A 14479-nucleotide genomic window follows, 5' to 3' on the forward strand; every position below is an offset into this window, starting at 1 on the left:
CGCTAAAATTCTCTAGCTCACGACAAAAGCTTGCTGAGAATCAAGAGGACATACAACATAGAAGGGTCCTTCATCCACAGATTGAAGACGTTAAGTGCCCCACATCAGGTTATGTTTTTCCAGCAGACGGTATACTACTAACATTTTGTGAAAGTGGCCATCTTTAGAAGGCTTTAGCAAACTTCCTGCTAGCACCATGTTAGGACTTACCCCTCTCATCTTGATCCTTGAAATGCCACCAATATCCTTTGGAAGGATGGTATCGGCAGTAAGACATGGCTTCATCAAATGCAGACTGAACTGCATGTATTGCTGTCAGCTAATTGAGGTAGAAAGAAATAAAAGCAATGCATCAGTTGCCACATCTCCAGTAATGCACCATTCTTTTCACAGTGCATGGAAAAAAAAACGCTGTCTTGAAAGGAAATGGAGATTAGCACATGTACCACAGTATGACACAGCATTGAAATGAGCATGACTAGATGCACGATGTAGTTTAACACTATTACACAGAGGCTTACATGGTGTTCCAATTACACAAGTACCAAAAAATTTCAGTTTCAAAACACTTGTTAAACCTAGAGAATACCATCAGTAGGCGAACATGGCAATCGTGCAGACTGCACATTTCCATAATGCTATCAATAATAAGTTCAAATGATTCATGGAAGCAACCTGGTCCACATGTAATGCATCCTACATTGCTGACGTGCTGGCCACAACTCTTCAGAGGATTTGCCTTTAGGGGTGTAGAGTAAAGTTTTGTAATTTGCAAATGAACAATGCGGGCAGCACAGTAGCTCAGTGGTTAGCGCTGCTGCCTCACAGCGCCAGGAACCCGAGTTTGATTCCAGCCTTGGGTGATTGTCTATGTGGAGCTTGCACATTCTCCCTGTGTCTGTGTGGCTTTCCTCCGGGTGCTCCGGTTTCCTCCCACAGTCCAAAGAACAAAGAACAAAGAACAAAGAAAATTACAGCACAGGAACAGGCCCTTTGGCCCTCCAAGCCTGTGCCGATCCAGATCCTCTATCTAAACCTGTCGCCTATTTTCCAAAGATCTGTATCCCTCTGCTCCATGCTCATTCATGTATCTGTCTAGATACATCTTAAATGACGCTATCATGCCGGCCTCTACCACCTCCGCTGGCAACGCGTTCCAGGCACCCACCGCCCTCTGCGTAAAGAACTTTCCACGCATATCCCCTTTAAACTTTTCCCCTCTCACCTTGAAATCGTGATCCCTAGTAATTGGGTCCCCCATTCTGGGGAAAAGCTTCTTGCTATCCACCCTGTCCATACCTCTCATGATTTTGTAGACTCAATCAGGTCCCCCCTCAACCTCTGTCTCTCTAATGTAAATAATCCTAATCTACTCAACCTCTCTTCATAGCTAGTGCCCTCCATACCAGGCAACATCCTGGTGAACCTCCTCTGCATCCTCTCCAGAGCATCCACATCCTTTTGGTAATGTGGCGACCAGAACTGTACGCAGTATTCCAAATGTGGTCAAACCAAAGGCCTATACAACTGCAACATGACCTGCCAACTCTTGTACTCAATAGCCCGTACGATGAATGAAAGCATGCCATATGCCTTCTTGACCACTCTATCCACCTGCGTTGCCACCTTCAGGGTACAATGGACCTGAACACCCAGATCTCTCTGTGCATCAATTTTCCCCAGGGCTTTTCCATTTACCACATAGTTCGCTCTTGAATTGGATCTTCCAAAATGCATCACCTCGCATTTGCCTGGATCGAACTCCATCTGCCATTTCTCCACCCAACTCTCCAATCTATCTATATTCTGCTGCATTCTCCAACAGTCCCCTTCACTATCTGCTACTCCACCAATCTTAGTGTCATCTGCAAACTTGCTAATCAGACCATTTATACCTTCCTCCATAGAACATAGAACATTACAGCGCAGTACAGGCCCTTCGGCCCTCGATGTTGCGCCAACCTGTGAAACCAATCTGAAGCCCATCTAACCTAAACTATTCCATTATCATCCAGATCATTTATGTATATCACAAACAACAGTGGTCCCAACACGGATCCCTGTGGAACACCACTGGTCACAGTTCTCCATTTTGAGAAACTCCCTTCCATTACAACTCTCTGTCTCCTGTTGCCCAGCCAGTTCTCTATCCATCTCGCTAGTACACCCTGAACCCCATGCGACTTCACTTTCTCCATCAGCCTACCATGGGGAACCTTATCAAACATCTTACTGAAGTCCATGTATATGACATCTACAGCCCTTCCCTCATCTATCAACTTTGTCACTTCCTCAAAGAATTTTATCAAGTTGGTAAGACATGGCCTTCCCTGCACAAAACCATGCTGCCTATCACTAATAAGCCCATTTTCTTCCAAATGTAAATAGATCCTATCCCTCAGTATCTTCTCCAGCAGCTTCCCCACCACTGACGTCAGGCTCACCGGTCTAAAATTACCTGGATTATCCTTGCTACCCTTCATAAACAAGGGGACAACATTAGCAATTCTCCAGTCCTCTGGGACCTCACCCATTCTCAAGAATGCTGCAACGATATCTGTTAAGGCCCCAGCTATTTCCTCTCTCGCTTCCCTCAGTAACCTGGGATAGATCCCATCCGGACCTGGGGACTTGTCCACCCTAATGCCTTTTAGAATACCCAACACTTCCCCCTCCTTATGCTGACTTGACCTAGAGTAATCAAACAGCTATCCCTAACCTCAACATCTGTCATGTCCCTCTCCTCAGTGAATACCAACGCAAAGTACTCATTAAGAATCTCACTCATTTTCTCCGACTCCTCGCATAACTTCCCTCCTTTGTCCTTGAGTGGGCCAACCCTTTCTCTAGTTACCCTCTTGCTCCTTATGTATGAATAAAAGGCTTTGAGATTTTCCTTAACCCTGTTTGCTAAAGATATTTCACGACCCCTTTTAGCCCTCTTAATTCCTCGTTTCAGATTGGTCCTACTTTCCCAATATTCTTCCAAAGCTTCGTCTGTTTTCAGTCGCCTAGACCTTATGTATGCTTCCTTTTTCCTCTTTGCTCATCTCACAATTTCACCTTCATCCATGGTTCCCTAATCTTGCCCTTCCTATCCCTTATTTTCACAGGGACATGTCTGTCCTGCACTCTAATCAACCTCTCTTTAAAAGCATCCCACATATCAAATGTGGATTTACCCTCAAACACCTGTTCCCAATCCACATTCCCCAGCTCCTGCCGAATTTTGCTATAGTTGGCCTTCCCCCAATTCAGCACTCTTCCTTTAGGACCACTCTCGTCTTTGCCCATCAGTATTTTAAAACTTACGGAATTGTGATCACTATTCCCAAAGTAATCCCCTACTGAAACTTCAACCACCTGGCCGGGCTCATTCCCCAACACCAGGTCCTGTACGGCCCCTTCCCGAGTTGAACTATTTACCTACTGCTCCATAAAACCCTCCTGGATGCTCCTTACAAATTCTGCTCCATCTAAACCCCTAACACTAAGCAAATCCCAGTCAATGTTGGGAAAATTAAAATTAAAATCTCCCATCACCACCACCCTGTTGCTCCTACATCTTTCCATAATCTGTCTACATGTTTGTGCCTCTATCGCACGTTCGCTGTTGGGAGGCCTGTAGTACAGCCCCAACATTGTTACCGCACCCCTCCTATTTCTAAGCTCTGCCCATATTGCCTCACTGCTCAAGTCCTCCATACTGCCCTCCTTCAGCACAGCTGTGATATCCTCTTTGACCAATAATGCAACTCCTCCAGCCCTTTTACCTCCGTCTCTATCCCGCCTGAAGCATCTATATCCTGGAATATTTAGTTGCCAATCTTGCCCTTCCCTCAACCAAGTCTCAGTAAGAGCAATAACATCACACTCCCAGGTACTAATCCAAGTCCTAAGTTCATCTGCCTTACCTACTACACTTCTCGCATTAAAACAAATGCACCTCAGACCACCTGTCCCTTTGCGTTCATCATCTGTTCTCTGCCTACTCTTCCCCTTAGTCACACCGACTTCATTATCTAGTTCCTTACAGGCTTTAGTTACTACCTCCTTACTGTCCACTAACCTCCTCATTTGTTTCCCATCCCCCGACACATTAGGTTGAACCCTCCCCAACAGCGTTAGCAAAAGCAGCCCCTAGGACATTGGTTCCAGTCCTGCCCAGGTGTAGACTGTCCGATTTGTAATAGTCCCACCTCCCCGAGAACCAGTCCCAGTGTCCCAAAAATCTGAACCCCTCCCTCCTGCACCATCTTTCAAGCCACTCATTTATCCTGCCTATTCTTTCATTTCTACTCTGACTAGCATGTGGCACTGATAGCAATCCTGAGATTACTACCTCTGAGGTCCTACTTTTTAACTTGGCTCCTAACTCCCTAAATTCTGCTTGTAGGACCTCATCCCATTTTTTAACCTATATCATTGGTGCCTATATGCACCACGACAGCTGGCTGTTCACCCTCCCCCTTCAGAATGTCCTGCAGTTGATCTGAGACATCCCTGACCCATGCACCTGGGAGGCAACATACCATTCGGGAGTCTCGTTTTCGACCACAGAACCACCTATCTACTTCCCTTACAGTCGAATCCCCTATGACTACAGCCCTTCCACTCTTTTTCCCGCCCTTTTGTACAGCAAAACCAGCCATGGTGCAGGCTCGGTGGACTGAACATGCTAAATTGCCCGTAGTGTTCAGGGATGTGCATATTAGGTGGATTATGGGGGAGATGGTTCTGGGTGGAATGCTCTGAGGGTCGGTGTGGACTTGTTGGGCCGAAGGGCCTGTTTCCACACTGTACGGATTCTATGATGATGATGACGATGAAAACTTGGGCGTATAGTAAACATTGAGGAAAATAATCGACATCAAGAGGACATACAGACATTGATGGAACAGGTAGACAAATGGCAGATTAAATTCAGTGTTACAAACTGAGGTGACACCTTTGATAGCAAAAATACACGGAATCATAATTACTAAATATACATTGCACAGTTTTTAAAAGAACTGAAAGACTTGAGAATGTTTTCTGCACAAACCTTTGAAGGTGACAAGATGTGTTAACAAGTAGTTAATAAAGTATATGACATTCTCCAATTTATAATAGAGACACAGAGAACGATTAAGTTATTCCAACCCTATAAAACATGTTAGTTCTGACCCAGCTTGAGTACTATGTCCAATTCTGGCTGCCACATTTTAGAAAGGTTTTGAAAGCTTTGGAAAAGTTACAGAAAAGATTAGTAGAATGATTTCAGGAATGAGGGATTATAGTTATATGGCTGGACTGGAGAAGCTAGGGTTATTCTTCTTAGAATCCACCTAATAGAGAAACTAAGTGGAGATTTTATAGCATAAATAATGATTCTATCTTTATAATTAAAGACAAACTGTTTCCAATGGTTGAAGGATCAATAAACAGAAGACACAAATTTAAGGTCACTTACTAAAGAACCTGAGAGAACATGAGGAGAAACCTTTTTGTGAAAATCAAGTGTTAGGATTTGGAATTTACCAAGTTAGGAAAGTAAATGCAGATTCAATAGTAGCCTTCTAAAATGGATTAGATAAATGCTTGAAGGAGGAAAAGTGCAGAGTTATAAGGAAAGAAAATGGGAGTAAGACTATAAAGAATTGCTCTTTAGAAGAGCCAGTATAGACGCGACAGGCCAAATGTCATCTTTCTGTATTATTGCATTTCATGATTTGTTTGTAAAGCTTGAATGAAATAGTTGCATTTAAATCTGACATTAGTTTCTTCTATCAGTTTAATGCCTTTTTCTACTAGTGAATTAGCGACAGAAAATGTAACAGGTCTTACAATATCTCTCAATTTTCACTTATGCATAATACAACTACAAAGGGAGGGACAGGAGAAAAGGCATATTTTCCTTTCTTTGCTTGCAGACAAGGCAGGCCATAAAAAAGCCAACTTGCACTGCAAATACAACAAATTGACCAGGTTCTTCAGTTTAAGTGTTATCAGCAACCTTATCAATATTCACAATCAAAAAACATCATTTTTGATTGAGACATACCACTAACTAGCAATAAAAAATCACTTGAAACAAAGTCACCCACCATTCTAGAGTTTATTACTGATCCCAAATCAGGCGCTTGATACACCACTCCAGCAATGATATAATAGTCAGCTAAAGGAGTAACTAGAACAGGAACACAATTAGCACAAAGAATTAATCTAAAATCATATAGAGAATAGAATTTATTTTAAGGATAAAGAATAATTAATGTTATAATACGATTAGCAAGTGGTTAACATTCATTAATTTAACCCTTCAGAATTTCCTCCAATAGTTTGACATTATGCTGCGTAGATCACAATATCTCTGTTTTAATTTCCCTCTGTGCATTAAATAATCTCAACCTTGAAGATGATAGGCATACTTAATGTGATTTAGGGTTGAGACAGGGTTCCCACTCTTACGGCTCTTGTTTGTTTGCATGCAAATCAGATGAAGAGTGGATTAAAACTTGCTGAGATGCCTTTGGATTGCATAGCCAGACTGACTGGCACTGTCCAGAAAGACATATACAGAATGGATACGTGGGTAACGCACTGGGGGATAATTAATGCTGCTCATATGATTGCCATAAGGCAAGATGATTTCTATGGCAGGAAACAAATCTGGGCAAGTAAGACGTGCCCGTCACTTCAGAGAAGACGCAGCAGTCAGACACATGGAAACAGCCTTCAGTAAAGTGGCTCAATATGGAACAATTACAGGAATTTTGGCAGTTGGATCCCAATCTCAAACATATTTTATGAGTCAATCTTTTTTCGAAGCTACTTGTTAACTGAATCTAAATGTTAAAATACAGACTTGTATTTTTATGATACATTAACACATCTTCCGCAAACATTTCAAAGCACCTCGCTTACAAATTGAGGTACAGCGACTCATTGGCTCCAGTGCTATCGCCATCCCACACAAACGAAAGTCCCCAAAGCAGCAACAAAATGAGGAAGCATCATTGCTGCTATTGCAAAATAGTGCCATGCAATCTCAATATCCACATCAATACCAACATAGGAGGTAGACAGGCTTTAGAGTAAATTCTTAGCCCAAGAATTGTACAGTCACTATGCAGTTATCCCATTTGTGCAACTGAGTGACAAACTTGATGGTATATTTAAGTTCTAACAAGGGACTTAAACTCTCACAATCTTCTGACACAAAGGAAAGAATGTTCAGACACAAACATATGGATCAAGTGGCCTTCTTCCATGCTGCATCAAATGAGGATTCTCTTAATGCAGGTTATGGATTCAAATACTACTCCACAGGCTTCACAGATTTGGTTTGCATTGTCACTTCAATGTGGTACTGATGGAGTGTACCTATTTTAGGAACTGGTACTTTTTTCTTCCTTGCAAAAGACCTTATATTGAAGCCCTAGCCAGCACTTAACCCTCAGCCATGCTGCTGAAATAGGTTATCTGTTTTCTTTTATTATAATGCAAACCAGCTGTCACTTTCCTCTGTATTACAGCAGTGACTATGTTGTTGCATAGTGCATAATAAAAACTTCTTAATGTAGCTGTATTCTACTATTTGTCAGAATGTGTACACATGGCTTTAGTTTTACGTTTGGAATAATTGTTAATATTTAGGATGTGGAAAATGCAAAGAATATGAAGACTTTAGAGAGGGAGGCATGCAAATTGAACCAGCCAAACTGCATATTTATCTAATTTAGTTAGTTAAAACATATCCTGCATTATAGGTGTTGATTAGTGCTAACAATTGAGAGATTTTAAAAAGCCAGCTTCTTCATGATTAGCAGCTGAATCAACCATTCAGTTGGTGAACGATGACTTAGGAGATGCTAAGAATTTTCATCAGTCTAGTTTTTGGACATTGACCTGTTTTTGATGAGATTTGGGCAAGTATTTATTCCTAGACAGTGCTAGTTTAGGAGTAGGTAAAAGTCTAGGTTTACATTGCAAGTTATAAACATTAAATAATTGGCAAAACTAAACAGAACATAATCAAGAGCAGCCACACAGGAAAAATTATTTGGAGGGTCAGTGGTGGAAAATGCTGCAACCACTATTTGTTCCTTCATCTGTAATAGCTCTTCTACATAAAATTCAAACATCAGTCAATGCTACAACTTTGGACTGAATTTGCCTATCCTCATTTTTATCATCAATATACCTCCGCTGCAATGTTCTGTATTTTCTGTTTATTAAGCTGAACATTCCTAGCTTGAATGAAAGCAAACAACTTTGGAGTAGTCACATGGATAAAGAAGTTTGGAATGAATCTTTATCAAAACTACACAAATATAACAATGTTCTAAACATTAAAGATACCTGGTACATGAAGCACTGGAAAGTTGCTCTTAACTGCATAACAACTACCTTCTCTGACACAGATATGTCTTACCTTGCGTTGGAGAGTGTCTGTGCTGCTTCCGAATAATATACAGTATGGGCTCCTGAGCATGTAGTAGAATGTACTCCAAGCCAGTCATGTTGCTGCACAAGAACAAAAACAAATGTTTAGTGAAAATTCTAAAGCAGAACCAATGTTGAAATTAGTACACAGCTTCACATACAACCCCCAAACACAATAAATAGAATATCATCAATAAAAGAATCAGAATGGTGACAGCACAGGAGACCATATGATGTGTAATGACCACGTCAGAAAGCTGTAAGAGATGTTCACCTTGCCTCACTCTTGCCTTTTTTCCACAGCCCTGCAAATGTCTCTCCTTTGATTTAATTGTCAATTTCTCTTTTGAAGGCCATCTGCCTCCACTTCACTTTCAGGCAGTGCATTGCTGAATAAAAAGCACTGTACTCATGTTAAGCATGATTTAAGGTGATTGGCAAAAATACCAGAGAAATCCTGTGGTTAATGAGCCTTAACAGATAGGTTATCTACTCTGTTAATGATTAGGGGTATCACTAACAATTTTCTTCAATTTTCTTTAAGGAGAACAGTTGCAATTTCGCCCATCATTATATATATTCCACTAGTGCAAAACACAAGCATTCACCATTTCACTGCTTACAGTCACTCCACCTACCTCACATCCATGATGCCACTGTTACTTTTATTCCATTGGTCACGATTTTTGCTGGCAAGTCTATTATGTCTCAGTTTATCAAACATCTTTTAAAGGTTTATGTATACCACATTAACTGCACCGCCCTTGTTAACTTGTTTGAGTTTTTTGCTGGCTAATAAAGGTTAAACACAGTTTATTTTTTAATAAATGTACGCCGGCTTTCCTTAATTAATCCACCTTATCCAAGCGACTGTTAACTTTGTCCCAGATTTATCCTTATACACCTTTAGTTTACAAGTGCGTAATACCTGCAAATTCCTCAGACCTCTCGCACCACCCCCATATCTAAAGGAGGATTAGAAGTACTTAATCAATCTCTATCCTTACTTCCCTCAACATTCTCAGATGCACTCATCATCTCGTCCTTGACAGTTTTTTCAAAAATACAGCCTGTCCTTCCAATAATCCCTCTTTACCCATTTTTAGCTCAGTCTGTGTCACAGTTACCTCCCCCTTTATTATTACCCAGGCAGCATCCTGCTCTTTGGTAAAGACAGATGTAAAGTATTCACTTAAGACCTCAGCCACCATGTGTAAATTCCCTTCTAGGGCCCTATGTGGCCCCAATCAGCCTTTTACCACAATTTTACTAAGACAAGCGAGTGAAAAGCTAAAACATTAATCAAAAGAAAAACAAAGTAATGGATTTGAATGTAAAAAGTACAGAAAATTGAGAATAATTCAGATCTTTATTTAGAAAATTGAAGTTCTTAATATAGAAAATTGAGTAAATTCTTGAAATTAGGATCATCATTTCTTTATACCTTAGGCCATTAAACCAAAATCAATTCTGTCAAATTATTAGCTCTTCAGCAAGGCTATCAAAAGCGCTGACTTATACATGGTCAAGAATTACTTTTCCATGTTTTCTTATAATCACCATATATTATCATGTTGAATGTCTAGTCAATCTACAACAATGTAGCACAAATGCAAATGTTAACTTTAAAAATCATTACTGAATGGAAAATGGATTTAGATTTTACATTGCTATTCTGGGAAAATGGTAAACACAACCGCAATTCAGGCTGTGCTCATTATCAACCAACACCTACTGCAAATGTTCCAAGCTGAGACGCTGCATTTTGACCACCTCATTATTGCAAGTGCGATCGTAAAAGGGGTTGCTTCTTTCCGAGAAGTAGTCAAGCACATTTCCTGGATTTAATATCGGAATCCAAGCACTGTCCACCCATGAAATCCCCAGCAGGTTATCTGAAGAAACAGAATGACATGAATATAAGAAAAATATTTTTAAAAATGTTAATTGGAATAATCCATTCAGAATGCAAAGGAAGTGGAGAAAACACATAAATGTTGTCACAGGTACTTGCACAGGTAACTAGGTATCAGAAAAAAAGCCACTGAATTCTTCCTGTCTCCCATCTTCTGAAAGCAGTACTAGGCGATCATTCGAGCAGCAATTATCCTCTATTGCCTTACCCAAGCATCCATTCCACATGCCAATCAGTCAGGCTATTCAAATACAAAGGCATCTCGGCAAGTTTTAATCCTTTCTTCATCCGATTTGTACACATTTAAGCAAGAGCCATAATAGTGGGAACACTGTCTGTACTTCCCCTTCTAAACCCTAAGTCGTATTAAGGCTGCCTATCACCTTAAGATTATTTAATGCACGCTTGGAAATTAAAACAAAGATATTGTGATCTATACAGCCCAATGTTAAACTATTGATGAAAATTCTGAAGGAGACAACTAATTTTCTCTTGAACAGGCAAGGTTTGATCAGGGATAATCAGCATGGCTATGTCAGAAGGAAGTCATTCAAACAAATACAAATTTTCAGGATTGAGATGTGTAGATGAGGGTAGTGCAGTTGATGTAATTTATATGCATTTCACCAAAACATTTGACAAGGACCGACATAAGAGACTGATAAAGAAGATAAAAGCACATGGGAGCCAGGATAAATTGGCTTAGTGGTAGGAAATAGAGGACGGTGATAAAAGTAAAATAAAGAACTGCTGATGCTGGACGTCTGAAATGAATAAAAACTGAAATTGCTGGAAAATCAGCAGTTCCGGCAGCATCCATGGACAGAAAACAGAATTAATGTTGAGTCGAGTGACGCTTACTCATGGGGTCACTGGCGTATCACAGGGATCAGTGTTGAGTTCATACTGTTTGTGATACATATAAATAACATAGCTAAGAATGTGGGGGACATGATAAGTAAATTTGTGGAGAACATGAAGATTGGCAGGTGGTTGACGGTGAGGAAGAATGTCTTAGGTTACAGGAGAATATAGACAAACTTGTCAGATGGGAGGATCAGTGGCAGCTGGAATTTAACCACGAACATTGTGAAGTGGAAGATAAGGGAACACTCAATGAATGGCAGGATTAGGATGCTCAGAGGACAAAGGGATCTTGGGGTGCTTGAGCACAGATCCCTGAACATGACAGGGCTGATTAATATGGTGAATATAAGAAAGCATATGGGACACTTTCCTTGATCAGTCATGGCATATATTGTAAGAGCAGGAAGGTTATGTTAGAGCTTTGGTTAAGCCACAGGGAGTGTTGTGTACAGTTCTTGTCAACAAACCATGAGAAGGATGCAAATACACTGGAGGGGTGCAGAGGAGATTCACCAGGATATTGCTAACGTTGCAGCCTTTAAAGCTATGAATAGAGGCTCAGGTTATTTTCCTTAGAGTAGACAAGGCTGAAAGGGACCTGACTGAGGTGTATAAGATCATAAGGGGCAAAGATGGGGTGGATACGAAGTAGCTGTTTCCCTTAGGTGAAAGGTCAATGGTGAAGGGGCATCATTTTAAGGGGAAGGGCAGAATGTTTAGAGGGAATTTAAGGAGACTCTTTTTCATCCAGAGCGTGGTGGGAATCTGGAATGCACTGCCTGGGAGGGCAGTAAGACAGGAACGTTTAAAAAAATTACACGGATGGTGCTTGAGATGTCGTAACATTTAAGGCTATAGGCCAAGTGCTGGAAAGTGGGATTTGTATGGAGTTGTTGGTTGGTTTGCCAAGCTGACTGGTTTTCACGCAAACATTTTGTCTCCCTTCTAGGTGACATCTTCAGTTCTGTCTAGCGTCCGCTGAAGCGCTGTTGTTCCGTCCTGCTCTGAATTTATATGGTCCAGTCTGTCACGTGGGGTAGTCCACTGCCTTGCACCATAGTGTATGTAGATGGGGTCTATTTCAACATGTTTGTTTATCGTACCAGTGGTTGAAAACCAGGCCTCCAGGAATTCTCGTGCTTGTTTTGTTTTGCTTGTCCTAGTACTGTTACTTTGTCTCTTCTATGTCGGACTGTATTGTAATGAGGGAGAGTTGGTCGTGCCATTTTGCTGCGAGTTGGTGTCCACGTATCCTGGTGCGAGTTTCCTGCCCATCTATCCTATTTAGTGTTTCTTGCAGTTGTTGCATGGCACTTTGTATATCGGATCTGTCCTGCTCATTGCGGGTATGGGGTCTTTGAGGGTAACTGGCGAAGTGTGGCAGTTGGTTTGTGTGCTATCCTTATTCTAAGGGGTCGTAGGAATCTTGAAGTCAGTTCCAATGTGTTTCTAATATGGGGGGGGGGGGGGGTGAGTGTGTTGGGGCATACAGTGTCTTCTTGGTGTTTTTTATTTGCCAGGCATCGGCAGTTGAAGCTGTTAGGATACCCATTGTTCGTAAAGATTTTGTATAAGCGTTCCTCTTCATTTTTGCGCAGCTCCGGGGTGTTGCAGTGTGTTATCTGTGTAGACAGGTCAGCACAGATTTAATGATTCTATGACTGTTACTGACTGAACTATCAAATGCCTTAACACAATTATTCCACCTTTGTCACAGCTAAATCTATAAAAATCCACCCTAGCACTGCAAAATTCTCAAACATTATGTTCCCTACTGAACCTTCCTGACTTCTGACTCTAGTCTACTGGGCACCCACCATCTCTGTTTTATCATCTGTGCAATTGTCTCTAGTGCTGAATCCTACTTTTCAGACATGCTCAGATTAGCATGAAATGTTTACCCTCCAATGCAGTTCTAAGGGAGCACTAACTGATCTGTAACCTTTCAGATGAGATGTTAAACTGCGGCCTGGCCTCTTGGTCCTTCTCAAGTACGTGTAAACAAAAATCGCATTACACCATTTGAAGAAGAGGGAAGTTCTTCCAGGGAACCTGACCAATAGCAATCAGTTTGCCAAAATCAGGAATGATTCAATCATGTTCGAATGATCTGATCACTATCCCACTGCTGCTTTTGGGATACTGCCAAATAGAATTTGACTGCTGAATTTCCTACAGTAAGATTCTCAGCCTTGTCTAACATTGGGGCTAAGAAGAAAAATTGGGTGGTAATCCGATTTCTGGGATTGGATGACAATAGCAGGTGGGAACGCATCTGGGCAAGATGAGCTCAGAGAGAGAAGTTAGACAGCGGCATAAGTACAGAATTGGGGTCCTTAGAACAAAACATTAAGAGACAAAAAGTCTCGTATATTCTGCCAATTTTAATAAATGGTGCATCAGCAAGCTGTGCAGACAAGAGGAATAAACATCAAACTTTGAATACGACAAACTAATACCGACATAACCAGGCAAAGGCTATTGGTTAAGATAGTGCTCTAATGCTCCAAAATAATAAACACACACAGGCAAACAGAAGAAAACATGAAAAAATACACTACAGAAAACCGAAATATTATCCCTGGGGACGCGTTCTGCTCTCTCCTCCGGAGCAGGGTCAGAATACACCAGCCCGCAGGAGAGAGTCTCCCTTTCCCCAGCCCCGGGTACAGAACGCCTCACCTCTGCTATCAACCGTCGCCATGTCTATTCTGGGTGCGCACAGAGTGCGTCACCAGCCTGTGGCGCAGCCTGATGACGTGTGGAGACGGTTGTGAACTGCCGATGCTGGAGTAACGAGACAATGCAGCAGGGTCTCGAGCTAAAAGGGTTAACGGTCCTTCCCGCTCCACACTGTGTTATCGCTGATGACGTGGTGTGGGGGCCGTGCCCGTGCCCGTGCGGCTGGCGGTGGGTACACGCCGGGGCCCGTGCCCGTGCCGCTGGCGGTGGGTACGCCCCGGGGCCCGTGCCCGTGCGGCTGGCGGTGGGTACACTCCGGGGCCCGTGCCCGTGCCGCTGGCGGTGGGTACACCCCGGGGCCCGTGCCCGTGCCCGTGCGGCTGGCGGTGGGTACGCCCCGGGGCCCGTGCCCGTGCGGCTGGCGGTGGGTACGCCCCGGGGCCCGTGCGGCTGGCGGTGGGTACACGCCGGGGCCCGTTCAGTGAGTAGAGGGCCACCTCGGGTTATGGCCGGGAGGGTTAAAAAAAAACCTCTGACTGCTGAGGTAGTAGGAACTGCAGATGGTGGAGAATCTGAGATAACAAGGTG

The 14479-nt window shown here is 42.3% G+C and overlaps 1 protein-coding gene across 1 annotated transcript; it reads right to left on the reverse strand.

Moving 5' to 3' along the window:
• Window positions 1–199: 199 nt before the first annotated feature.
• Window positions 200–13994, reverse strand: med6 (mediator complex subunit 6). Its single transcript, XM_048600176.1, has 5 exons — window positions 13892–13994; window positions 10163–10322; window positions 8417–8508; window positions 6087–6169; window positions 200–319 (listed from the first exon to the last, which is right to left on the reverse strand). The coding sequence occupies exons 1-5, from the start codon at window positions 13911–13913 to the stop codon at window positions 200–202; spliced, it is 477 nt and encodes a 158-aa protein (XP_048456133.1). The 5' UTR covers window positions 13914–13994.
• Window positions 13995–14479: the final 485 nt, after the last annotated feature.

Source organism: Rhincodon typus, chromosome 8 (genome assembly GCF_021869965.1).
Source record: "Rhincodon typus isolate 14 chromosome 8, sRhiTyp1.1, whole genome shotgun sequence".
Classification (NCBI taxonomy): Eukaryota; Metazoa; Chordata; class Chondrichthyes; order Orectolobiformes; family Rhincodontidae; genus Rhincodon; species Rhincodon typus.

Bases quoted from the DNA above. Each gene is read 5' to 3' on its own strand.
- med6 (XM_048600176.1), bottom strand. From the start codon at position 13,913: ATGGCGACGGTTGATAGCAGAG. The intron at 10,323-13,891 runs GTGAGGCGTTCT...CTGTTTCTTCAG, and splicing joins GGCGACGGTTGATAGCAGAG to ATAACCTGCTGGGGATTTCA. The intron at 8,509-10,162 runs GTAGGTGTTGGT...GTTCTTGTGCAG, and splicing joins CTCAGCTTGGAACATTTGCA to CAACATGACTGGCTTGGAGT.